The sequence below is a fragment of the Delphinapterus leucas genome, chromosome 8 (genome assembly GCF_059928025.1).
Source record: "Delphinapterus leucas isolate spDelLeu-1000000601 "Yukka" chromosome 8, BTC_Dleu_Yukka2, whole genome shotgun sequence".
In the NCBI taxonomy this organism is placed as follows: Eukaryota; Metazoa; Chordata; class Mammalia; order Artiodactyla; family Monodontidae; genus Delphinapterus; species Delphinapterus leucas.
This window is the reverse complement of record NC_143136.1, coordinates 7,898,081-7,923,690: the sequence shown is the minus strand read 5'-3', so window position 1 is coordinate 7,923,690 and position 25,610 is coordinate 7,898,081. Positions and strand designations below refer to the sequence as shown.

The 25,610-nt window shown below is 48.0% G+C and overlaps 1 protein-coding gene and 1 long non-coding RNA gene across 7 annotated transcripts in view; one reads left to right on the top strand and one right to left on the bottom strand.

Moving 5' to 3' along the window:
• DIS3L2 (DIS3 like 3'-5' exoribonuclease 2) overlaps positions 1-25,610 on the top strand; it is a 388,363-nt gene that overhangs the window by 292,645 nt on the left and 70,108 nt on the right. For all 6 annotated transcript variants that reach the window (XM_089916221.1, XM_089916220.1, XM_089916218.1 and 3 more), the window contains one exon: positions 6,221-6,454. In XM_089916221.1, the coding sequence (XP_089772347.1) occupies positions 6,221-6,454 (234 nt within the window). The remainder of the gene's footprint in view (positions 1-6,220; positions 6,455-25,610) is intronic.
• Positions 1,266-24,226, bottom strand: LOC149748501 (uncharacterized). The gene is made up of 3 exons (XR_016394008.1): positions 22,520-24,226; positions 20,755-20,973; positions 1,266-2,040 (listed from the first exon to the last, which is right to left on the bottom strand). It is a non-coding gene; the product is annotated as an uncharacterized LOC149748501 (long non-coding RNA).

The following is a 25,610-nucleotide window of genomic DNA, read 5'->3' as shown; positions in this document are numbered from 1 at the left end:
ACTGCTAATTTTTTTTTTTTTTTTTTTGCGGTACGCGGGCCTCTCACTGTTGTGGCCTCTCCCGTTGCGGAGCACAGGCTCCGGACGCGCAGGCTCAGCGGCCATGGCTCACGGGCCCAGCCGCTCCGCGGCATGTGGGATCTTCCCAGACCGGGGCACGAACCCGTGTCCCCTGCATCGGCAGGCGGACTCTCAACCACTGCGCCACCAGGGAAGCCCCCAAACTTCTAATTTATCCCTCCCCACTTTCCCCTTTGGTAACCACAAGTTTGCTTTCTATGTCTGTGAGTCTGTTTCTGTTTTGTAAATAAGTTCATTTTCCTCATATGTTTTTTTGAACCAAATATTTTACGTACAGAAGCCCAGAGATGTTACAGAAGTGGTTTTGCATCTAATTACTTAAAATTACAAATTAACCTGATTAGCAGTTTTTCGAACCAAATATATCTTAATGAGACACTGACATATTTTTTAGAAGATAAATTTTTAAATACATTTGAATGGAAATTAACTGTTTTCAAAGGATATGGTTTTCTCACAACTTTGTATCTATAAAATATAGAAAGTTGATATTATTTTGTTTACTTCACTATCTATTTCGTGACCTTCGGCTGAAATATAATAAAAATAACACTAGATTTTGAGTCTGAGCTGATCCTGGCCGTCACTTAGGAGTTTGTATGACTTTTCACAAATCCCCAACCTTTTCTCTCAGCATAAAATGGGCTGAATAATGCACTCCTCCCAGGTGTGTTGGAGAGATTTTAAAGGGTCGTAGGTATGAGAGTTCTGCCACCGAGCAGGGCCAGGTGCTTTGCAGTGTTGAGCCACTTCCTGTCCTACCTGCTACCGGGAAGTAGGTCTTGAGGTAGACAGTATTTGCTCGTTTCTAACCAGGTTTTTTTCCAGCCAGATGCCTTCCGTCGGTATTGGCAACATATTTAATCTGACGTCGTCCTAGAGTATACGCAGGAAACTTGCCGCCTGCAGAAAGGGAGTGACCCAAATCCTGTGATTAAATGAAGGGAAGAGGAAGGACATGATTCTTCTTTGAAGGGTTCTGTTTATGAAGCTCCTCATGGCTTTTTTACTTTTTCCATGAAAAACTCTTTGTCCTTTTGTCTTCTGCCACTGGCCCTGGTTACGAACGGGGCGTTGATGTGAATCTAGTTTCCAAATTGGAAATTAATGAGGTGTTCCATCCAGAGAGGCCTTCCTCCTGTACTGTAAGGCATGCTGCCCCCGGAAACCAACACCCCCCCCCCCCGCCTGGCCCCGTTTGGGTCTCAGCTTTCCTGTTGCCCTTCTCTGGGTAAGGCTGCGATGGGCATCCTTGCTGCCTCCCCACAGTGTGGTTTCTTGGCCTAAGAATTTTTTTAGTCCGTGTGTCAGGTATGATTCCCAGAATCACTGGATTGTTTTGAAGCAGGATACGTTCTGCTGCCCGACTGCCACTGGGCCAGGAAGTTCTTGTTGGTGCTTCAGAGCTTCCACTTCAGCCCTTTGTATGTTCCCAAAGAAGGTACAGGGCTTCCCTAGTGGCGCAGTGGTTGGGAGTCTGCCTGCCAATGCAGGGGACACGGGTTTGAGTCCTAGTCTGGGAGGATCCCACATGCCGCGGAGCAACTGGGCCCGTGCGCCACAACTACTGAGCCTGCGCTCTAGAGCCCGTGAGCCACAACTACTGAGCCCGCATGCCACAACTACTGAAGCCTTTGCGCCCTAGAGCCCATGCTCCGCAGCAAGAGAGGCCATCACAATGGGAGGCCTGCGCACTGCAACAAAGAGTGGACCCCGCTCACCTCGACTAGAGAAAGTCCGCGCGCAGCAACAAAGACCCAACACTGCCAAAAATAAATTAATTTTAAAAAAAAAAAAGAAGGTACAGATTTTGTGGAATGCAGGCATTAAGGGAGGGGAGGCTCAAGTAAGGTGAAAGAGCTGTGGGGAGCTTCTCATCAGCGTGGAGTCTCAGATTTGCTGGTGTTCGTGGGTGCTGTCGTTGACTGATAAGGAAACAAGCTGAAGAAGCAGAGGTGCCTGTTAGGAAAAAAAAGAGTAGCTCAGACTGGCTGAGATAGTGCAGCCATTTTGTATGCTAGCAAGTTTTGGGTGGGGGGGGCGGGGGGGGGTTTGTGTGTGGTACGCAGGCCTCTCACTGCTGTGGCCTCTCCCGTTGCGGAGCACAGGCTCCGGACGCGCAGGCTCAGCGGCCATGGCTCACGGGCCCAGCCGCTCCGCGGCATGCGGGATCTTCCCGGACCGGGGCACGAACCCGTGTCCCCTGCATCGGCAGGTGGACTCTCAACCACTGCGCCACCAGGGAAGCCCACTGCTAGCAAGTTTTGATGAGGAGTGCGAGACTTCTGATTTTGTCAAGTTACAGTTAATACATTTTAAGAACCCCTCAGGATGAAAAGTGGCCCCTGGTCAGGGCTCAGCCCTATAAGTGAGGGTTTAGAGGGAGCAACAAAGCTGTTTAGAGCCGGATTCGTGGACTTCAGGGTGGCAGGGTGTCTAGGAACCTCCTGGAACTTACTGTAAAACTTTGTTTGTAAATACTTCAGGGGAGAGGGCCTGGAGCTTTCACTAGCTTTTTAAAGCAGTTCTTGACCCAGCAGTTTGCATGAAAATGGATGCCCAGTCACGGTGGTCCAAGTCTCCCTGCCTGTGTGCGGTGGTTACCCTGTGTGAGTGTGCAGGGCTTACCTGTGTCTTCTAGGAAAAGAGGACACAGACCCCAAGAGGCCAGATATCCTATGAGCCAGATGCCTGAGGGAGTGTGTGAAAAAGGAGTGGAATCGAACAGAAAGGAACATTTTCCCAAGCTAAAGATGTGGACACAGAAGGAGGAGGATTGACTGACTGGGATTGGAATGAAATGGAGAAAAGCAAACAAGCTGAATCTCCAGGGGGAGGACTTTGTGACCACAAGAATGAATAGGTCGTGGCCCTGTCATCCTAGCGGAGGTTGGAGCAGCTCCATTAGTGGGGAGTTTTCAGGAAATGTGGGTGTGATGGGAGGACAAGCGTGGCTGACCTTGAAAGGGGCTCTTCTGGAGGGCTGCAGGCACTACTTCCCCACAGGACTGTTGGGCAGTCCCTAGAATTGCCTCTACCGTTTCTCTCGCATTCAGCACACACAGACACCTCCTGAGAGCCAAATTCAGGACCCGCTTGCCACAGCAGAAGAGTCATGAGCACAGTATTTGAATTGCTTGTATTTTGAGATAGGAGTAGCTCTTGGAATAATCCAGAAAGTATAGTTTGAGGGGTTTTTTTTAAAGAAAGAAAGTCTGATATTACAGATTCAAGACTCTTCATAATAAGGCTCTTTGCACTGAACTAAAGAAAAATGTCAGTGGTCGCTACCATTCTCTTCCTGTGCTTCATGGCTGCCATTTCAAGAGTACTGATTCTTCCTTCAGTGGAAGGAGAGGGTATCAGAGGCGTCTCTCTAGCCATCCAGGGTAGGAGCTGTGTCCCCTAGAGGTTTGTGGTGTGGACAGCTGTGGGCTGGGCTCTCCCGTTCCCCACTGGAAACACCTATGGACCCTTCAGATGGTCTTTTTCGGGAAGTCTTGTCTCTGAAGTTGTGGCCACAGTGGTTTACTTGATGAAAAGGGTGTTTGCAAGCCCAGGGAGAAAGTTTCTGCGGCCGATTGGAGTTCCATGCCTTCTCCCAAGCGCCCTGTGCCCCTAAGCACATCTAGCTTTTCCCTGCTCATGAATCACATTTCCCACAGCATTTATCTCTGACCTTCTCCGCTGTCTTCATGCCCTTGAACCCCACCCAGCCCCCTTCACTCTTTGTCCTACACTTTTCCAGAGATCGGGGCCATCCACTGTGAGTGCTCTCACCTTCTCTCTTCTTCCCCTCGAGATCTCCTCCTCCGTCCCCTCCCCTTTTCTTCCTGCCCTCTCCAGGCCACTTTTCCTCTCTCCTGGATGGATCGCCTTGGCACTACTTGGCACTACTCCCTTTGCTCTCTCGCATCTTCTTTTTGTACTGGCTTCTTCCCCTGCCTGCAAACACGGCACAGGCCTCTGTCCTGCCTGCTCAACAACATCCCTGTCGTACCGTCCTTCTGGAAGCAGTCACCCACACTCATTGCATTGCCTCTACTGCTGGACATTCACCTATCCTTTTTTTAAAAAAACAAAAACAAAAAACGTTCATTTATTTATTTATTTATTGGCTGCGTTGGGTTTCCATTGCTGCGAGTGGGCTTTCTCTAGTTGCGGCGAGCGGGGGATACTCTTCGTTGCAGTGCGCAGGCTTCTCACCGCAGTGGCTTCTCTTGCTGCGGAGCATGGGCTTTAGGCACACGGGCTTCAGTAGCTGTGGCTCGCGGGCTCTAGAGCGCAGGCTCAGTAGTCATGGCGCACGAGCTTAGTTGCTCCGCGGCATGTGGGATCTTCCCAGACCAGGGCTCGAACCCGTGTCCCCTGCATTGGCAGCAGATTCCCAACCACCGTGCCACCAGGGAAGTCCCTCACCCATCCTTAACCCAGAGCTTCCCAAACTTTTTCCCATCATAACACACGCAGAAGATGTTGCTGTTTGAGTGACACGTGGCATGTGTGTGCCAGGCTGAGGAAAGGCAGGGTTCTGGTTGCCCTGAGGACGAGAAGCACTGTGGCAGCATCCCTGTAATCCATTCCCAGCACATGCCTGAGATCTTTGCAATTCGACCCTGTCCGCCACCCCTCGCCATACTTTTCCCCCTAAAATAGCCTTCCTAAAGACCACCAGTAACTAAATGCTAAATGCAAAGACCTTTTCTTTGTTTCCGTCTTCATTGACATCCAAGTGGCATTTGACATACACTAGTGGTTGAGGGCTCAGACTCTGGGGCGGGCCTGCCTGCGTTCAGTTCCTGGCTTTGCCGTTCTCTAGTGGTATGACCTTGGGCAGCTTATTTAATGTGTCTCTGCCTTGCTTTCCTCATTTGCAGAATGAGGATAATAAAATACTTACCTCCTAGGGTTGCTGTGTGAGTTAAGTAGTTGCTGTACGGAAAGTGTGTAAGCGGTGCCTCTCTCGTCAGAAGTGCCGGGAGTGTCTGCTGTAGCTTTTGAGTCCCCCTTCTCTGAGGCCCTTTCTCCTGTTTCTCCTAATATTGGACACTCCCAATCTTTCTCCTGGCTCTTTGAACTCCCTTGGTTTTTGTTTGTTTCCATTCTCCAGTTTCTCTTTTGGCTCCCCAAAATGGAGGAGGGCGTAGAGAATGCAGCCTCGACTCTCCTACTTCCCTTCTTCCCTTCTTGGACCCTCTGGTCGATGATGCCAGCTCCCACCTTCAGCCCAGTCATTGCCCCAGGCCCCGAGTGCCTGCTGCAGATCGCCCTCTGGATCTCCTCCCTGCACCTCAGACCCAGGAGTCCCCAAAATATTTGAATGTTTTATTTTTGTTTTAAAAGTAATAAATGTTCATTATAGACAATACAGACACATTGAAAGGATTAAACATCTTTAATCCCACCACTCAGCAAGCACCACTGCTGAAAGGCTCTCAAGCTGGGCTGCGTTTCCCCCAGGGAACATTTAGCAATATCTGAAGACATTTTTGGTTTTCATCTCGGGGTTTGGGGGAGGTGCTACCGGCATTTAGTGGGTAGAGTCCAAGGATGCCACTGAGCGTTTTACAGAGCACAAGAGAGAATTAGCCCAGTAGTGCCAGGGCTGAGAAACCCTGTTCTGGACCTTTGTCTCTACATAAATGGTCCAGATAGAGCAAACTGGAATTGGTTTTCTCTCTACCTCCGTCCTGCTTTGCACCTGTGTTCTCTGTTTCTGTCCGTGACCGCACCTTCTCTTTCAGCCCCCATCAGGTCCAGTAAGATTCCCCACCTGTCACATCTTCGGCGTCCATCCCTTCTTCTCCCTTCCAGTTTAGCATTGATGGCCACTCTCCCAACTCATGAGAAAGCCTCCAGCAGGCCCTTCGCCTCAAGCCTCCTGCTCGGCCTCGCCCGTGCCTCTCGTGTGCTTAGAGGCCGCTCGTCGACTTCCACCGCCTGCAAAGTCCATGCCCTGAGCTCCCTAAGGGCAGTAGCTCCCCATATGACTGATCTTTGTACCCTGCCAGAACCAAGTGGCGCTCTGAGCACAAAGCCGGCGCTCAGTGGATCTGTAGAATCTGTACGAATGAATGGTTGCGTGAAAGAAAAAAAAAGCCGAAAAACATTCTCCCTCATAACCTGTCCATCTTTGCAGATCCTCAGTGAATGGTTTGGCCAGACTGTCATCCGCTCCTGCACCAAACTGAGCTATGAACATGCACAGAGCATGATTGAAGGCCCCACTAGGAAGATCCCCGAGGAGGAGCTGCCCACCGTCTCCCCGGAGCACACCAGTGAGGAAGTGCACCGGGCTGTTTTGAACCTCCACGGTATCGCAAAGGAGTTACGCCAACAGCGGTTTGTGGACGGCGCACTTCGTTTGGATCAGGTCAGTCGCTGCTTTTTTGTCAACAACCAGCAGGTTTGACTTTGGCCAGAACCCAGTGTGTGTGAGGTTTCGCGTGGCAGTCCTGGGCTCCCCCCTCCTCCTTTCCTCAATCACTGCGCTGAAATAGTGTCCTCTGAGGCAGGCAGGAACCACCCCCCCCACCTGCCCTGCCAACTCCACAGGCACCCAGGGCCTGATGACATGAGCCAAGGCGAAAGGGTGGTGTCTGTCTGGGTGGCTCCGTGACCAGAACTGCCATCTGGTCTTCCAGGTGAGGCTGGATCGAGTACTTGATCCTCACCCAGTTTCCATCTCACATCCCTCTTACGGGAGTTGGGAACAGGAATCATGGACGTGTAGAAAGCAGTTGATCAATATCTCATAGTTAGGCTTTAAAACAAAAGTGTTTCTTCTTATCCCTTGTCTTCCAAAAAGATTTATATGTTTACAAATATCTGGATTAATATCTGAAAAAGCAGAGAACTGAGGAGACTGTAGAACGTTGGCTGTTGAAGAAAGCAGTGGCCCGGAATAGTATCGATTGCTCTTGAGTATCACAGGCATGCTGACGGCCCTCTGGGACTCAGACAGCTGCCACTAAAACCTGGTCGACTTCCACGTCTGAGAGTTGGTAATTCTTAAGATCCAGCAGTTCCTTCCTCATTACTTGCCAGTACGTTACAGAGTAGAGCCTTTGTTCCATATTGTGCAGCCTTTTTCTTCTCATTTATATTTCTTACCCGAGCCCCAGAGAACTCGCTCTCCTCCCCTGGTCTCTGTACGCTGTGGGAAGTCTCTGGGAGTTCGGAAAATGAGTTGGGCCACAGGATTGGCTGAGGGAGCCGTTCGTCAGACCATCGGCAGAGCGCAGCCTCGCAGAGACTTCTTTCTCTGAGCCTTTCAGCTTGGAGAGATCTCAAAGTAGAGTAGTTTATCAGAAATTATGATGAATTATGAGTAGCTTATCAGTAGTTTAACAGCCTTGTTTTAAAACTTTCTAATTGAAGATTTCGTTGCGTCCTACTTTTTGTGATAAACTTACACAAATGCTTCTCAGAAGGCATGGCGAACAGTTGCTGCTCTGGGCCTACGAATAAGTTAGCAGCTCTTGGGACAAATGGATCATCTGTTCTGCCTGTGCTTGGGGGAGTCAAGGCATCTTCTGGAACCCTCATGCCCCTCCTTCCCTTGCCTGGGCTCAGGTAGCCGGAGCAGACCTGCCTGCTCGAGAATGCCACTTGGGAGACAGTAGGCAGAGTGGCTGCTGAAGGAGATGGCAGAGCCAGCGGAAGAGGCGTCACGGGCATGGAAGAGGATGGAGGATCTCCTCTCCTTCCTTTAGTGAGATCATTCTTTGGGGGCGTGAAGCTCATTCTCACTTACCAGCGGCTGCCTGGTTGTAAATCCAAGGACGCTTCTCAGTGTTTGCTTCCTGGACTTCTGTCCTGCCTTTGGCCCAGGAGAGAAGCAGAGAAGCAGACTGGTTCTCTGCTTCTCTTCATACATCTCTAGTCATGTCCTGCTGGTTCCTTTGCTGGAGCCTCTTCCTCTGCTCACCTCTTTACAGTTGGCATTCCCTGGAGTCTACCCCATCCTCTTTTTCTCTATCCACACTGTCTCCCTGAATGAATTCCTGTGTTCTTAGGATTTTAATTACCAGTTAGATGCTGATAACACCAAAATTAGTTTCTCCGGCCCTGCCCTTCTTCCCAGGCACTACACAGGCCTCTGCACCTGCGTCCCTGGACTCCTCACCTGGCTGCCCCACGGTCCTCTCAGCCAGTGCTCGCCGCACCTTCTGCCCGACACAGTGAGCAGTGCCACGGTGCGCTGCACGCGCTGGCTGTGCTCCCTTCCACCAGGAGTTGTGTGTATCAAGGGTCAGCCCTCTTTATTCCCATCCTGCTACACCAGTTGTACATGTTGTTATAATTATGCAGTTTAACTGAATATTAGGTAAACTGATCAAGTAAGAACATTTTTAAAAGCTGGTGTTTCTGTGAAAACTAAGTTAAATTGTTTGGAAACACTCGATGAAGAAGAATCTCCAAAAGTTCTGCTGTTTGGGTGTGACAACTATAGAAGAGTGGGGGAAAAGATCATAAAATTCAGGAGGGGGCTTCCCTGGTGGTACAGTGGTTGAGAGTCCGCCTGCCGATGCAGGGGACACGGGTTCGTGCCCCGGCCTGGGAAGATCCCGCATGCCGCGGAGCGGCTGGGCCCGTGAGCCATGGCCGCTGAGCCTGCGTCTCCGGAGCCTGTGCTCCGCAACTGGAGAGGCCACAACAGTGAGAGGCCCGCGTATCGCAAAAAAAAAAAAAAAAAATTCAGGAGGAATTCTGTACTGAGATTGCTTTACAGATGCCTAAGCTCTCACTCTCTTTTAATGAAACAAAAACTATAAATTATACATGATGAATTACGAGTAGTTTATCAGAAAAAAGTATGTAGAAATCCAATTAGCATACCTTTTCAAAAAGCTTTACATTTTTTCTGAAAGTGAATGAATGTAGATTTATATAAATTAAGTAAAACAAATGTTTAGTTATGTATGTATCTCTTCTGTATGATTCCCCTCTTTAGCCAGCTTCTGGAAAAACTAACCCACCACTGCTTCAGGCACATCAAATGAGAGGCTTCTGTTATACCATTTTAGAAACCTTTCCCTATCAGATTGTTATAAAATTGGATTGAATTAAATATGTTAAATACGCTAACACTGTAAAAGACCATCAGCAATCTCAACTCGCATTAGGAGGGGTGTGGTAGTCAGTCAGGGTAGAAGAATGATCACAGTTTCAAGTTGATACTGATCTGTTGGCATGTCTTAGAGTCAGAATTTTATTGCTGAAAATAACTTTTTAATTAATTTTTATTGGAGTGTAGTTGATTTACAGTGTTTTCTTTCTGCTGTACAGCAAAGTGAATCAGTTATACATATGCATATATCCACTCTTAGATTCTTTTCCTATAGAGGCCATTACAGAGTATTGAGTAGAGTTCCCTGTGCTCTACAGTAGGTCCTTATTAGTTATCTATTTTATAGTATATATTAGTGTATATATGTCAATCCCAATGAAAATAACTTTAGATACCTGTATTTCATCAGCCCTCTCAATTTATAGATTAGAAGCTGAAGTCCCCAAAGGTTAGATGAGTTGCTTATATGCAAGAAACCCAGATAGCCTGCTCTTTGTTCGCTTTTCCTCCATTTACACCATGCTGACTTGAGAGAGAAAAGTTTTCCTTCAAAGTGAGAAAAAAAACCCTTCAAGTCCTAATTAGGTTCCAGTTAATTAAGGTTTGAAAATAATGGAATTGCATCCTTGGAGCTGATTCCTTGGTTCCCCAGAAAACAAGTGTGTGGACCACAGCTTTAGAAGAAGGAGCACATCAACCTCCCGTAGCGAGGGACACTGGCAAGATCCTTTATAAATCAGCTAAACGGCCCCATTCAGCAGTCCCTGCGTTTGTTCTCCTGTGCCTACTGCCTGCATTTGCCCTCACGAAAACCCACTTCTCTCCTCAGTGCTTTTGGCATAGCCTGCTGTTTGGAGTTGCTCTCTGATGCTTTGTTTGCCCCAGTTCACTGTGTCCTCATTTTTGGTGGCAGTCCTAAAAAAAAATATGTCCTCCTACACCAGCCTCAGTTAGAGAGGGTCTATGAGAGGCCTCCGTGAGAGGGGACAACATCTGTGTCGCGCTGTACGCCCTTGAACGCAGAATAAACCTGCTAAGCCAGTTTTGCCTTTCCAAGAAATCAGTTTACTGTGATGATCTCCAGAACGAGTGAGGTGGGGGACACCAGTGTGGGGCCTAGTTGTCAGGTCGAGGACAGACTGGTTTGGAGGTCACAGTAACCGCAGAAACGCAGAGCAACTCGGTCACTGGGTGATTGCAGGCAACAGCTTAGGCCAGAGCTGCCTGGCCCATGTCTGAGACGGTGCACCCTCAGGCCGCAGGGCCACCTGAGCTGGCTCCAGTCCCCTGGGACCACCTGCCTGCAGTCCTGTGTGCTTACCCAGTGTATGCTCAAATATTAGCAAGTCCTGTATGTACTGTGGTGTGAAACAGACTGCGAAGCACTGCCTTCGAGGTTGGTTTGACTACTCCAAGCATCTTTTTTACCTAGAGGGCAAACCTAGTTCTAAGAGGTCCTAGCTCAGTGAAATGATGCGCCTTTGTTTCGCTGCCCCGAAAGTCAGTGCAGGTGCCGAGTGCGTTCTATGTGCTTTTTGGCTGGATGAGTTGAATAATATCCCTTGTTTCCTGCTGCCATGTTAAATCTAGAATTGAACGCAGGTGCTTGTGTTATTTTATTGATTTATAACACATCACTCCTGTTTCTTAAAAGGAGACTCCCATAAAGGGAGTCCCAGACTTTTCTGTGTTTGTAGTAAAAGTAATCATAATGGCTTATAATGATATGCAGTTCTTGAGCTTTGGGGAAGGGGAACCGTGAGAGGCCTCCACCCCCTGCTCTGGTGGTGGTGGGGGGGGTGCGCAAGCTCCCTGGCACTTCTGTTTGTGCACACCTGGTAGCCTGCTCCCACCTAGGGGTGGAGATGACCCTGTCTGACTCTGACATGATAGGATGACAAGGCCTCGCCTCCTTTTGGAGTTCTGTGCCTGGGCCGTTGCCTTCAGAAAGGATAGCAAGGGAGGATAGTGGGGTGCTAAATAGAGCCCCCAAACAAAAACTTCTTAGGGAATATTGACTGTTTTCAGGAAACTACACCTACAGCTTTCTGGCGCTTTCTCTCCAGCCCGACCTTGCTCAGTCAGGTGATAGCGCTTAGAGGCCACTCTGTGTGAGGGCTTCTGGAGAAACAAGCATGACTGCGGGAAACTGTGCCACTTCTGGGGTCCCCGGCAGGTGGTCAGGGGATGTGAATGACTCCTGCTGAGCCGTTGACTTTCTGAATTTAGAGAAAGTTATAGTGAAGAAAATCTGGTGTTTCCATCGAACTAAAGGAGCCTTTACTAAATTCTCAGCTTCATCTTATATGATTCCCACCTGGCACAGTTCTGAAGCCCAAACTTCAGGCAGTTTCTTTGAGTGGACTTGATCGTAAAGGTAAACTTATTGGTGGAAACAATTTTTAGATACCTTGGGACCCAAGCTGCTGTGGAATGCTATTATGGATGACCTTGGCCTAGCCCAGCCTTTTAAGTAAGGGCTCGGCAGACTTTCTGCAAAGGGCCAGCTAGCAAATATTTTAGGCTTTGTAGGCTATCTGGTCTCTGTCTCAACTACTCAGCCCTGCTGTTGTAGTGTGAAAGCAGCCAGGGACAAACAAATGAGTGTGGCTGTGTCCAGTACAACTTTATGGACGCTGAAATTTGAATTTCATATAATTTTCATGTCACAAAACAGTATTCTTCCTCTGATTATTTGTGAATCATTTAAAAATATAAAAACTGTTCCTAGCTTGTGAGCCATACGGAAAGTAGGTGGTAGGCCACATTTGACCTGTGGTCCATAGTATGCTGACCCCTGCTTAAATGAAATCCAGCTCTCTTACCCAGTCAGCTTTTAGCAGCCCTTCACCACTGCACTGGGGAGTTGGGCTGGTAATAGAGAACACTTGCGCTGAGTTACCTCTCGGGATAGTTTCACGCAATTAAGTAAATTATTCCTTTGATTAGTATCATGCTTAGCAGGTCCAGTTGGAGGCTAGAAGGAAAGGAATGAATCCGTTTAGCACCAGTTCCCTTACCCTATTTACAGTCAGGTAGCTTTAATTAGCCTGAAGCAAAAAGAGCAGTGGTTCTTAATTTCCCACCTCTGCAAGCTCAGCAGCCTCTTCACAGTCAGATCTCATCCCATCCACCCCGCTTTCCTGAGCCCACCTGCAGAGACACTGGCTCCGCCGTCTGGTAGGATGCGGAAGGTGGGAAGACAGCCATTGCAGAACTTGACTCACAGAAAGCCGTATGGCGTTTCTCCCCCCACACCCCCGACCCCTGCTGCTGTATGTAGCTACGTGTTTTGTTGGATCGTGCATTTAAAAATATAGTTAAGTATGTTTCTGTTCCTTATCTACAATGCAGTTATTTTTAAGAAATGAGCATTCCAGCTCTCTGCTGTTTTAATTTTTGTACAGTGTGATAGTTGGTGCAAGGTAAGAAGGATGGGCATAGTCATCCTATCTGGCTCTTCCTTGATCTTATTATTTATGTCATCACTTGAGCACAAGAGTAAGCTACTGATCAGGCGGTTGGATATGTTTGTAGACTTGGTCTCTATTTTCTTAGTCATAGAGTCCTCCCTTCAGCAGCATGTCTTCAGAAAGCATTTATTGGGTACAGAAAGCAAGTATGTGGTAGGTGCTGGAAATGAACAGTCCCCGTCCTTAAGTTTATAGTGTAGTGAAGGAGCCAGCAGACCACACAGAAAACGTTAAGTGCTGTGACAGAGCTGTCCCAGAGTGTGGTGAGACTGCATTGGAGAGGATGGGCCCAGTCTCGGGATCAGGGAAGACTTCCCAGCAGGGGCGGTGTGTACACCAAGGCCTTTAAAAGACTTGAGGGGCTAGCCAGGCTCCGAATGCACGGGGTGGGGCATTTCATGCAAACTCCTGGCGCAGGCGTGGCAGGGGCGAGGGGTGGCGCCTTTGGGCAGCATCGCATTGCTCCAGGTCGTGTGATGTGGCCTGCGGAGAGAGCGGCTTGAGGAGGGAGCAGGGACCAGGCCGTGAAGTCTGCAGGAGCGGGCTCGGGGAGCCGCGGGACGATTTCAGATACAGAAGGGACGTGATCAGAACTGTGTTCTAGAAAGAGCTTACTGGCTGTAGTATGGAGAGTAGACTGAAAGAAGAAAGTAAAGGAAGCTTATATTCCAAGAGAGAAATGACAAGGGCCCAACCTGAGATCGAGCCCCTGGGGAGAGAGAAAATCACAGATCCGAGCGAGGAAGGAGTATCGGCAAGCCTTGACAAATTGACTGTCCTGATTAGATGTGGAAGGGAGGGGGCGGGCGGTGAGGGAGGAGATTTGAATCAGGGGGTCGGGCTTCAGGTTCAGGCATGTGCATTGATGCAGTACCACGGACTGACCAGGAAATACCTTAGGATAGGAGAGCTGAGAAGAAAGCAGATGACTTCCGCTGAGGGTCTGTTGCGTTTGAGGGGCCAGCTGGAGACAGAACAGGTCGAGATGTGGAATAAGCATGTGGGCATAGAGGTCTGGAGGTCAGTTAGGAGGGCTCACCTAGAGGTAGCCATTTGGGAGCCAGCAGCCTCAAAGTGGTCCTTAAGCTGCAGAGAAATGGGCTGTAGTGGGGAGGCACGTGGCACCAGACGCACAGGAGGGCGAGAAACACTTCCTCCTGCTCTGTTCTTAGTTCCTCCACTCTGTTCTTAGTTAGGCCCCTTTGGTCCCCACTTTTTCCTTAGAAAGGAAGCTTTAAATCAGATTATGAAAGCAAAAGTATATTCTTGTTAATATTTGGGTATATTATGATTTCTTATGAATTTCCCACTTCAGGTAGGAGGGAGGAGTGGTTAGCGTAGCATACATGTAGTTTTTATATTCTGCATTTTAATATTACATAAGTTTTTCCCCATGTCATTCAAAATTCTTCTAAAACCTTATAATGCCTATGTAATATTCCATCATACGAATGTGCTCTTAAACATTTAACCTTGCCCCAATTGTGGATTTTTAGTTTCTGATTTTTTGATACTGTAAATAGTGCCGTGGCAATCTATGTTCATAAATCTTTGTTGTGATCTCTGGTTATTTCTTTAGGACAGCCCTGGAACTGTGCTGATGGGGTCAGAAATATAGACATATTTAAGAATTTTGAAACATTGCCACATTCCCTTCCAGAAAGATCACAGCAGTTTATCCTCTTTCCAGTAGCCTGTGAATAAGGGCACCTATGATGGAAATACCTGTCAGGAGTTCTCTGGCTACATGGAGGGGGTGGGGTGGGGGGTTGGTCTCTCTCTCTCACTCTCTGTCTCTGAGTCAGACTAGGTCTCCTGAAATGTCCCAGTGACTGTGGTCTTGGATTTCATCTTTCCTATTGTTCAGTGTGTTACAGCATAGACTCTTTCTATTTGCATTAGCCATTATTAAAAAAAATACTCATAAGGGTCCTAGACTATAAAATGGTAAGAGAGGCGGTTCAGAGCTTCTTCCTAAACTCAGTAAAGTCGAGACTGGAGAGTGGTCTCCTGCCGCAAACAAAGTCCTTCTTTCTACTCCTTAGACTCAATAAGAATCCCATCCTATTTGAAATGGTGCTGAGAACTATCGTTGCAGTCTCAGATCCTTGGAGAACATTTGTAACCTCACTAACCTTTTTTGTTGCTCTCACGTCCTGTGTGTAGCTGTCACACATTGTTTGGGTTGGCCTGACACGAATAATTAAAAGGAAATCCAATTGAATTAAGACTAAAGAGGACAGAGCTGCTCTGTGTCATCTCTGCCACCATAAGAATTGCTACACTTCTCTTTAAGGTAATGGTAAACAGTACAGGAAGGCTTTTACTAGAAGTTCAGAGCTTCTGGTTAAATGTTGACAGGCAGCGCATCACGTCAGCCGTGGAGATAGTTCTAGAATCAGGGAGGCTTAAAGAGTAATTATCACCCTGTCAGAATTTTCCCCTTTTTCCCAGTTACCAGTTTCATTATTATGAGCAAGATTTTCATCTTCATCTGTTCATCTCATTTATACATATATCCTCAGCCAAGAGTCTGTGCTCTTTTGAGCCCTTCAGCCCCCAGGCTATCTAGGATGGCTCTGGGGCGCAGTGGAGCAGCTGAGGAGGGAACCGCCACCGCCTCCAGCTTTCAGGGAACGTGGGGCACAGGACTTCCCAGTCAGAGGGTATTGAAATCTTGCCCTTGAAGGAGAGATTGGTTTAGTAATCACACTAATTTCATATGGAATCAGAGCAAACAATCCACATTTATGCATCCCAAGGCGTGGACAAGAGACAGACTTGAAAACTTGACCTAGTTGTATATAAGTAGCGCTAATTACACCCACTTATGTGAGTTGGTAACTGTTTGTGGCTTGTTAGCATACGCATAAAAACTAACCTGTATCATTAAGTGTCGGAGTAACTTTGCTGAGCAGCTTGTTATTATAACCCTAAACTTTTCATGTGCTCACTCTTCCTTTAGGCATGTCACATAGTCAATTACTCATAATTTTCAAAAATTGGAAGGAATACAGGTAGTATTATTCTGGAAGTTGTTAAAAATACAGACTCAGACACGATTTCCGGCTCTCACTGGACAGGTATTTCTTGAGTTCCTATCGTGTTACAAGTACTACTACTCATAGTTCTATGAAGGAGCCTTAGGCAGTGGAAGACAGACTTTCCACCCTAAACTTGCTTAGTGAATTTGTGAAGAACTCTGTGTACTTACAAGAAACTTCAGTAAGATAAAAGCAAGGGCATAGTGAGTTGACACAGGGCTAAAGGAATACCCAACCTGATGGTTCTTAGGTAGATGGGATTAGTGAAAGAAGGCTGCTTGGGAAGGGAAGCCCTGAATCACACGGTAAACAAAGTGAAGGACATGATTGGTGAAGAGCTGAGGGTCACCGATTGCCCACCCTGTTGAGATTTAAGGGTCGTGTTCCATCGCACTCCTGTCCCTTCTGAGTTCTGAACCACTGAGAAATAGACACACAAGTCAGACTGAGATCAAAAGATTCCATCTATTACTGATAAAGTTTGGATTAGAGAAGGCAGCTTGAGCCAGTTCGAGCATTTGGAACAGCCCAGAAGTTAATGCTGTAAAAAGAAACTCTGATTGTGGGGTGATTAGAGGGGGCAGAAAGTAGCCAGAGGCAGAGAGGGGAACGTGCCCTCTACCCGACTGGGGGCCGGGGATACTGGGCACCGAGTCCTAGCGTGGCCTTCGCTACTAGGTGCCCTCCAGTGCAGTGGCTGTCAGTGAGGACCAGTAGCTGATGCCCTTGGTCAGAATGGCCAGAATATATCCTCAGCAGAGCTCTGAAGACTGCTTTTTATATAACTTTAGCGAGTAAGCATGGCTCCCACTCCACCCCTAGAAGCTTTTCACTTGCCTTCCGGTTCTTTCTGCTTGCCTGTTATCCAGGCTCATTTCTTATAGAACGGAAAAGCTCTACCCCCACCCCTGTAAACCTTTCTTAGTTTCCAGGAAGCTGAAGACTGAAAATGAATCCTGCTGCAGAGAAGCTTGCACTGGCCAGCGCATCCATCCCGCCTCCCGCTTAGGGTTCCCAGAGCACTTTGTTTATACGTGTCACCTGTCTTGATCACGTTTTCATGTTGCCTGGTCATTTTCCATTTGCTTCCCTGTCTCCTTCTCTAAAGCTGTAAGTTCCCTAAGGGTAAGGACAGCATCTGTTCACCTTTATATCTCCAGCCCCTGCCCAGTGCTTGTTGTTAAGGGTGTTTCAAGGTCTCTAAGCATCTCTGTACATATTGGTCTTTTTAAAAAGACGATGGGGCAGTTGTGATCTGGGAGAAGGACTGTAGCTCTAGAAGAGAGGTGTGCTTATGTAAGAGAATTAAATGCTTATTATGAATCAGAGAGGTTTCCTCCTCTTTTGAATGAAAGGGTTGGGTGTTTGATTACTTGCCAGGGCATACAGGGTGTAGGACAGGGTGTAATGAGGGCTTTCTCAAGGTGGAGCTGCCTGGACAGGTGTGAGGAGCCGGGAAGCTTTAGCACCCCAGGGGGCTGGCAGTGCTTCTGAGGCTTCCTGAGCACTTCTGTGTTCACCTCTGTATCCTCAGACCAAGCTGTGCCCCTCAGGGAGCCCTGCAAAAGAGGCTCTCTGGGGGAAGGCAAAGAGACCCCCAGTGTGCCCCCCTGGAAAGGGAGATGCTCAGGCTTGTTGGAGACCTGATTTGCCGGCGTGGCAAGGTGGGCAAGGCACCAAGCCCCCCCACCTGCCTTTTGCAAAGAGTCCTTCTGGGGTGAGCTAACATCAGCGACCATCCACCCTTCCCCCATGGTGAGATGGAAATGATCTGTATACCATGGTGGGATCCCCAGCCTAATTCTCCCTCTGTGAATTCTGATCAGAGCCTGCTTTTGCTTTTAATGGAAATGATTTCCACAAGACAGAGTTTCTGTATTAGTTGCTGCTGGGCTGTCTGAGAAAAGAACTCGCATCACAGCTGGAGTTGAGATTGTGCCCAGATGATTCAAACTTAAGTCCCTAGCATTTCCAGGGGGCAGTGAAGTGAGACAAAGGGCTCTCACCCTGACAAGATGGTATATAAGGAACTTCTGGGGGTCGAGCGGGGCAGTGGCCAGTGCCTCCGTCCTCTCTGTGGTGCGTCCTTTCAGGTAAAGTGGCTTTGACAGACGGGACAGGCTTGGCTCCTCCAGGGCCCTGCCTTTTGGGTAATTGTTCTCATGATTAGGAAGCTCCTGGACTCTCCCCTTTCTATTCGCAGGACACTCTGCACGTCCTCGGCCTGCCCCCATGTCACACCCCACGTCACTTGAATGTGAGCCAAACAGCTACGGAAGAGACATGGAATCCTTTGACGTTAGTAAAACCTGCACCGGGCAGGGGACCCTTGCAGCTGATGCTCAGATTTCAACCATGACTGCCTCTTGGGGCAGGCCCAGTTGATTCCGATTTGCCTGGTCCTGCAAGCCGGGGGCTCTGCCGCTGTTCTGACAGCTGTCTGTCCTGAACTCCGCTGCCGGACTGAGTTCCCCCAAATGCTGCTTTCACCTGTCACTCAAGAACCTGCAGTCTCCTTAAGTAGATTTCATGGATAGTGAGATTTCCATTAATATTCTGGGATGGGATATAGGATTGCAAGGTTTTATTTTGCCAAACAAGAGCATTTTCTTTTTTTTTTTTTTTTTGCGGTACGCAGGCCTCTCACTGTTGTGGCGTCTCCCGTTGCGGAGCACAGGCTCCGGAGACGCAGGCTCAGCGGCCATGGCTCATGGGCCCAGCCGCTCCGCGGCATTTGGGATCTTCCCGGACCGGGGCACGAACCCGTGTCCCCTGCATCGGCAGGTGGACTCTCAACCACTGCGCCACCAGGGAAGCCCAAGAGCATTTTCTTTAAAAGCCAGTTACCATCTACTTCCTCCACGATTTTATAAATGAAAACATTTTAGCACCAAAACAAAGGAAGACTTAACTTCACCATTCAGGGCAGTCTCACGTTGTTGGTTGAGCTTTGTGGAAAACTTTTTTCTCATTTTGTTGATCTCAGACCAGCGTTTGCGAGCTGCTGGATTGTTCCATTGGATCCAAATGCCCCCTGGCTTTGGAGGCCCTCGGTGGTGCGGCTGGTATTTGGTGTTCCCCATTTCCCACCCACCCGTCTCCTGTACTCACTCGTCCTTCCCTGCCTTCTCATGGCCTGGGCCTCCACTTCGCTCCCCCCAGCAGGCCCCCCACTTCTTCCAGAAGCCGCTTCCAACAGGCTGCCTCCTTCTCCACGCATCTCCTATCGGTGCCTGATGCAGTACTGCCTGGGTTTTCATTCGCATCATTCTGTGGTTCTGTCTCTTTACTCCCTTCCCTCCCTCCCTGCCTGTGTTCTTGAGTATCAGCTGTGTAGAAGGCAGATACTTCGCTGCAACCTCTTTCTCACTCATAAATCTGCGGTGTTGGCACAGAAGCGGCATGCTACAAGCTGCTCCTAGCACTCAGAATGTCTCCACAGTCAATGGGTGCTCAAGGACACTGTGCCCATAGATCTTGAAGATGTGGCCCTGTTTGTTATTACTCAGGAAATTCCCACCTTTTTAAAGAATGGTATTATTATAACACAGTTGTTTGTTTTGTACTTCTTTCATTCCCATTTTAAATGGCACGTGACAGACATTTTTAACTAAAGAGAATTTAAGAGCTTTAAAAGTATTTTATAACTTTAGAACATCCCTTTTGACTGATGTTTTTAATTTCTCACATTTAAAAAAAATATCTACTAGGCACAGAGTACTGTGCTAGATATTGGGACAAAGAGATTAGAACATGGTCCCAGCCCTCAGAGTAGCTTAATGTCTCATGGACAGAATACAGACACAAAGAGAGCAAGCGGGTGCACAGGAAACGTTGAGTTTGGGCTGAGTGTGGAAGTGGCTGCTTTGGTATTTTACCTGGGGACACTAGCTATGATTTGAAGGGGCCACGTTAAAAGTCAATGAGAAACAAGGTCATTCTGTTTTTAAAAGTCTTCTCCTGTACAAAATAGCAATTAACAATTTGCTGTAAGAAAACACTACAGATACTGAAAGCAAATTAGAAAGTATTTAATTGCCCTTGAATTTTGAACACACCACGCCCCCCCACCCCGGGGCGAGGGGAGGTAAAAGAAATGTGCCAGAGTGGGAGGAAATGAGTGCAGACCTGAAGGACAACACCCAGGGAGGGGATCCCAGCAGGTTTCTTATCTGCTTGTCAGCATTAAATTGGCAGTCCCCTAAATAAGAAAGTTTGCTAATGAATAACAGTCTACTGACTTTGAAGTACATTTGCACGGGGAACTGTTTCTGAGCTCTGAGAATGCCAACCTGATTTGCTACGAGTTTTGCTCTGGGAATTACAAGGAGCTCTCCCTTCATTCTCCTGTCCTCCACCCCAGCCAAGTCCTGGGACTTAGCTTTTCCTGCAAGCTTCTGTCCAGCCAAGCTTGCAGTCTTGCTTGCCTCCCGGCTGGCCTGCAGGAGCACACTTCTGAGCTCAGAGGGGAGCAGAGCTCTGCCTGAGCTTCTCCCTGCCCTCCGCCCGCCTGGCTGTCTGGCTTCCAGGCCTGGATTCCTGACTCCTTGTTGCCGAGGACTCCTTCTTGGTCCCTGTGGAGATCTGTCCTGTTTACCCAGAGGCCTAGCTCGGAACTCGTTTGGGGTACATGCTTCTGCTCCAGACTCTGCCCCAGGCCCAGACTCAGCTCTCCTGTGGCCACCAGCTTCAAGTCAGTGACAAGAGAGTGTAGAGCTTGTGAGCATGGGCCTGGGACAGGCCGCCTGGGCTCCGATCCTGACTCTTTTGCTTTAACTTTTCTGTGCCTCAGTTTCCTAAGATAATCATGAGTAAAATGAGGTAACATGTTTCAGAGGTAACAGTCGGTAAAAGGGAGATGATAATAGTAACTATGCCATGGGGATGTTAGGTTAAATGAATTGTACCCATAAAACACTTAAAACAGTCCCTGACACGTAACACCAACTGGATGTTAACCGTGTGCCCAGATGCCGAGAAAGCCCCTGTTTCTGTCCTCACAAAAGAGCCACCTCTAACAGGGAAGAACCCAGGAAGGGCTACAGTACAGGCCACCAGCAGCGATGGCCTGGAAAGACCTCACCTCATTTGGGATCCGTCCGGTGGGTCTGGGTGGAGGGGAAGGATGTGAAGTGGAGGCCTTGGGGCGAGGAAGGCTGGGCCCCTACTGCTTGGCAGCGGCGGGTGAGGGGCGGTCTGGTCTGGTTGGGTGTGTGGAGGGAGCACCGCGGTAAGAGACGAGACTGGGAGTGTCTTGAAGCACTCAGCAGTTGGTGCCGGAGTCACAGGGAGAGCAGGCAACCTTTGTGAGCAAGGAAGGGAAGGAAGTAGAGTCGCGCATCACACTCCACGTCACTCAAATAAGAGACACAAAGCATTCCCTTTGAACAGACATACCACAGTTTACATAACCCTTCCTAATGTGGCTACCGTTAGGTGGCTTTCAGTTTTTGTTATTATAAATAACACTGCAATTAATATTCTTATGCATTCTTAATCAAAATTGTTTTGGACTGTTTCCTCAGGAATACATTCTTAGAATGACCGCATTAAAGGGAATAACTATTTTTCTGCGATACTTTCTCTTTTTTATTAACTTGTATTGTTGTATTATAAAAGTAATACACATTTGGGACTTCCCAGGTGGTCCAGTGGTTAAGACTTTGCCTTCCAATGCAGGGGGTACGGGTTCGATCCCTGGTCGGGGAGCTAAGATCCCACATGCCTCGGGGCCAAAAAACCAAAACATAAAACAGGAGCAACATTGTAACAAACTCAATAAAGACTTTTTAAAAAATGGTCCACATCAGGGCTTCCCTGGTGGTGCAGTGGTTAAGAATCTGCCTGCCAATGCAGGGGACATGGGTTCGAGCCCTGGTCCGGGAAGATCCCATGTGCCGCAGAGCAACTAAACCCGTGCGCCACATCTACCGAGCCTGCGCTCTACAGCCCGCGAGCCACAACTGCTGAAGCCCGTGTGCCACAACTACTGAAGCCCGTGCGCCTAGAGCCCGTGCTCCGCAACAAGAGAAGCCACCTCAATGAGAAGCCTGTGCACCACAACAAAGAGTACCCCTCGCTCGTCGCAACCAGAGAAAGCCTGAGCGCAGCAACAAAGACCCAACACAGCCAAAAATAAATAAAATAAATAAATTAAAAAAAAAATGGTCCACATCAAAAAATCTTAAAATAAAAAAAGTAATACAAGTTTGTGTTATGAAAATTTTAAAGTAACAAGTAAGCCCAAAATAGCCGTCAGTTACCCATCACCTAGTAATAACATTTTTCTAGGTGTCCTAAAGCATGTACATTTTTTAGAGCTTTTGACACAGCTGCAGGATAATTTTCCAGAAAGGTTAGACTAATTTAGGCTCTCCCCAGCAGGGAACAATAGTGCATTGTCACTGCCTCTCACCAAATTGAGAGTCTGGGGGTTCCATTTAATCTTTGTTAATATGGTAGGTTGGAAATGGTGTTTTATTATTGTGTCGGCTTGCATTTGTTTTACTGCTTGTGGGTTCGATCAACTCTTGAGTCGTTTCTTTGCCATTTCTGAGAAAGGGAGAAACTTCCTTCTGCGGTCACTAGAGTCTCCTGACACCTTAAGCCCTAGACCCACCAGCCACATTTTTAGCCAGAATTACTTTTTTTCCCAACTAAGGTATAATTTACATACAGTAAACTTCACTCCTTTTAGCATACGGTTCTGCAAGCTACACATACCACACTCAAAACATAGAACAGTTCCATCACCCCAGAAAATTCCTGCACACCCCTTTGTAGTCAACCCCTCTCCCCTACCCTCAGCCCCTGGCAACCACTCCTGTTTTCTGTCCCTGTAGTTTTACCTTTTCCAGAATGTCAGGTAAGTGGAATCAGACAGCTGGTAGCTTTTGAGTCTAGCTTCTTTGACTTAGCATCATGCACTTGAGGTTCACCCCTGTGTTTTGTGTGTATCAGTGTTCATTCCTTTTTATTGCAGAGTATAAGTGTATACATGGTATAGATGTTCCACAGTTCATTTGCCCATTTGTCAGTTGAAGGATATTTGGGCTGTTTCCAGTTTGGGGCGATTATGAATAATGCTGCCATAACATTTGCCTACAGGGGTTTTTTTTGTTTCTTTGGGTTTTTTTAGGGAATTCCCCCATCTTATTTTTTTTTAATTTATTTAATTAATTTTATTTTTGGCTGCATTGGGTCCTCGTTGTTGCATGCAGGCTTTCTTCTCTAGTTGCAGAGAGCAAGGGCTACTCTTCATTGCGGTACACGGGCTTCACATTGCGATGGCCCCTCTTGTTGAGGAGCACAGGCTCTAGGTACGCGGGCTTCTGTAGTTGTGGCATGCGGGCTCAGTAGTTGTGGCTCGCAGGCTCTGGAACACAGGCTCAGTAGTTGTGGCGAACGGGCTTAGTTGCTCTGCGGCATATGGGATCTTCCCAGACCAGGGCTTGATCCTGTGTCCCCTGCATTGGCAGGCGGATTCTTAACCACTGCGCCACCAGGGAAGCCCTGCCTACAGGGTTTTGTGTGATGGTTGTTTTCATTTCACTTGGGTAAATACCTAGGAAAGGTTGGGTCCTATGACAAGTGTCTATTTAACTTCATAGAAAATTACCAAACTGTTTTCCAGAGTGGCTCTACCACTCACCAGCAATGTACGATAGTTCCAGTTTCTTTACCTGCTTATCAGCACTTGGTATTATCAGGGTTTTTTGTTTGTTTGTATGTTTTAGCCATGCTAATAGGTGTGTAGTGGTGTTTCATTGTGGTTTTAATTTGCATTTCCCTAATGACTAATGATGTTGAGCGTCTTTTTCATGTGCATATTTTCTGTCTGCATATCTTTTTTGGTGATGTGTCTCTTCATATCTTTTGCCCATTTCTTAATTGGGTTTTTGGTTTCTTATTACTGAGTTTTGAGATTTCTTTTTATATTTTAGATATAAATCCTCTATCAGATTTGTGATTTGCAAATATTTTCTCCCTGTCTTTGGCTTGTCTTTTCGTCCTCTCTGGCTTATTTTTTTATACTCTTTTGAAGAGCAAAAGTTTTACATTTTGGTAAAGTCTAATTTATTGAATTTTTTTTACGGATTGTGCTTTGGGTGTCACATCTAGGAAATTTTTGACTAACACAAGGTCACGAAGATTTTTTCCTATGTTTTCTTCTGGCAGTTTTATAGCTTTAAGATTTACATTTAGGTTCTCCACTTATTTCCTAGCTCCAGAAGTTTCTTTTAGAAAACAATTCCATTAAAGAGACACACACCTGAGTAGATTTGGTATGGAGTCAGTCCTAGGAGCCTGCGCAGGCATGGTGCCCTCCAGGAACCATCTGGAAAGGAGGTGTGGGCATCAGAAGCCGCCCAGGAGTGGCTTTTAAACAGATAGTAGGCTTCTCTGGCTTAAGACTTGGCATAAAAGTGAAGATTGTATCCTTTAAAGGAGGGTGAGGATGATAAGAGAAAAACCTCCAAACTTTCTAGATAAACCCTTCTGACTGCTGCACAAAGTCAGGACGGTGACTGACGCCAAGCCCAGGACTTTGTCGATTACACGCAAACACCCATGTCGGTGACTCACCCGATCATGCTTTAATCTCATAACCAAGAGGCTTTCAAAAATTATAGTCAACAAGGCAGCTTGCTAGTTGTGACTGCCATTGGAATTGGGTTTTCCTCAGAACAGCTGGAGTGTAATGTGGTGGGAAGAAAGCCTGATGTGGGTGAAGGGCCAAGGATTGCTTGCCTGGGAAGGATGTGCAGCTAACGTTTGATAGAAATCTGTGAGATGACCGACCTCAGCCAAGCTAAGTAGAGGCCTGCCATCCTTCATCCATGGGAAAATACACTGCAGCAAAAGTATTCAGAAAACAGCATTGACTAACCGCTTTGTGTCAGTCATTGCAAGACACAGATGGTCTAGAGCCTGCTCCGTGCTGGGCTGATAGGAGCCGAGAGAAGACTGCTGTTCTAGTGAAGGAGAGCACTTGAGAGCAGGTTGGAAATGACTTCTCCAAGGATGTTCCAGACAGAGCAGCGCAAGGGTTTGGTGTGTTCTGGGATTTGCAGGCCTTTGGCATGGCTGTGTCACAGGAAGGGCTCATAGAGGCCGTGGGAGATGTTATTAGAAGTGGAACCAGGGCCAATCTTGGAGGACCTTGTTTGCTCTGCCCTGAGATACGAGTGTTTTCTTGAATTCAAATTGGTACCATTGAAGCATTTTACATGTGGAAGTGATGGGCTAGGTCTTTCTTTTTAGAAAGATCTCTCTGGAGGCTCTGTGGAGAATGAATTAGAAGGGGCCAATTAGTGGTCATCTAGGTGAGATGGCTAACCTGAAGTCATACAGCTGACAGGAAGCCACAGGTGAGAAAGACACTGAGGAGGTAGAATCAGAGCCCAAAAAGGGAGGGGGTGGGCACATGGATGGACACTCCTGGGTTTCTGACTGGGCAGTGGGGCGGCTGTGGTGCCACCCAGGAGAGTCCCCCCACCCACACCCCCCACCCCCGCATCGCAGGAGGAAGAGTAGGCATCAGCTGGGGACCCTGTGAGCTGGAGGTCCCTGGCACCATCCTGTTAAAGGCCGCAAGGCGGCCGGCCTCGGGAGTCTGGTGCGCCTCTGCTACCGCACCACAGATTCTCCCTCCACTCAGGTACACACGTGTTCCTGGAGGCATCAGAAACACACGTGCCTTCCAGAGTACAGTAAGCAGGACTAGAAACACGCTATAAAGGCTAGTGAGAGAGGCGGCGTGAGCGCACACGGGGATTGAAGAGCAGCACGTGGCACAGCACGGAAGCCTCTGTCCCCCGCCCCCATGAGCCAGGTTGCCAGACAGGGCTTCCCTTGGGCACGGGGCTGGAGGAGAGCAGCCATCGTCAGCTCTCGGCCTCCCCCCACCCCCTTACCTTCTCCTCTCTCTTCCCAGGC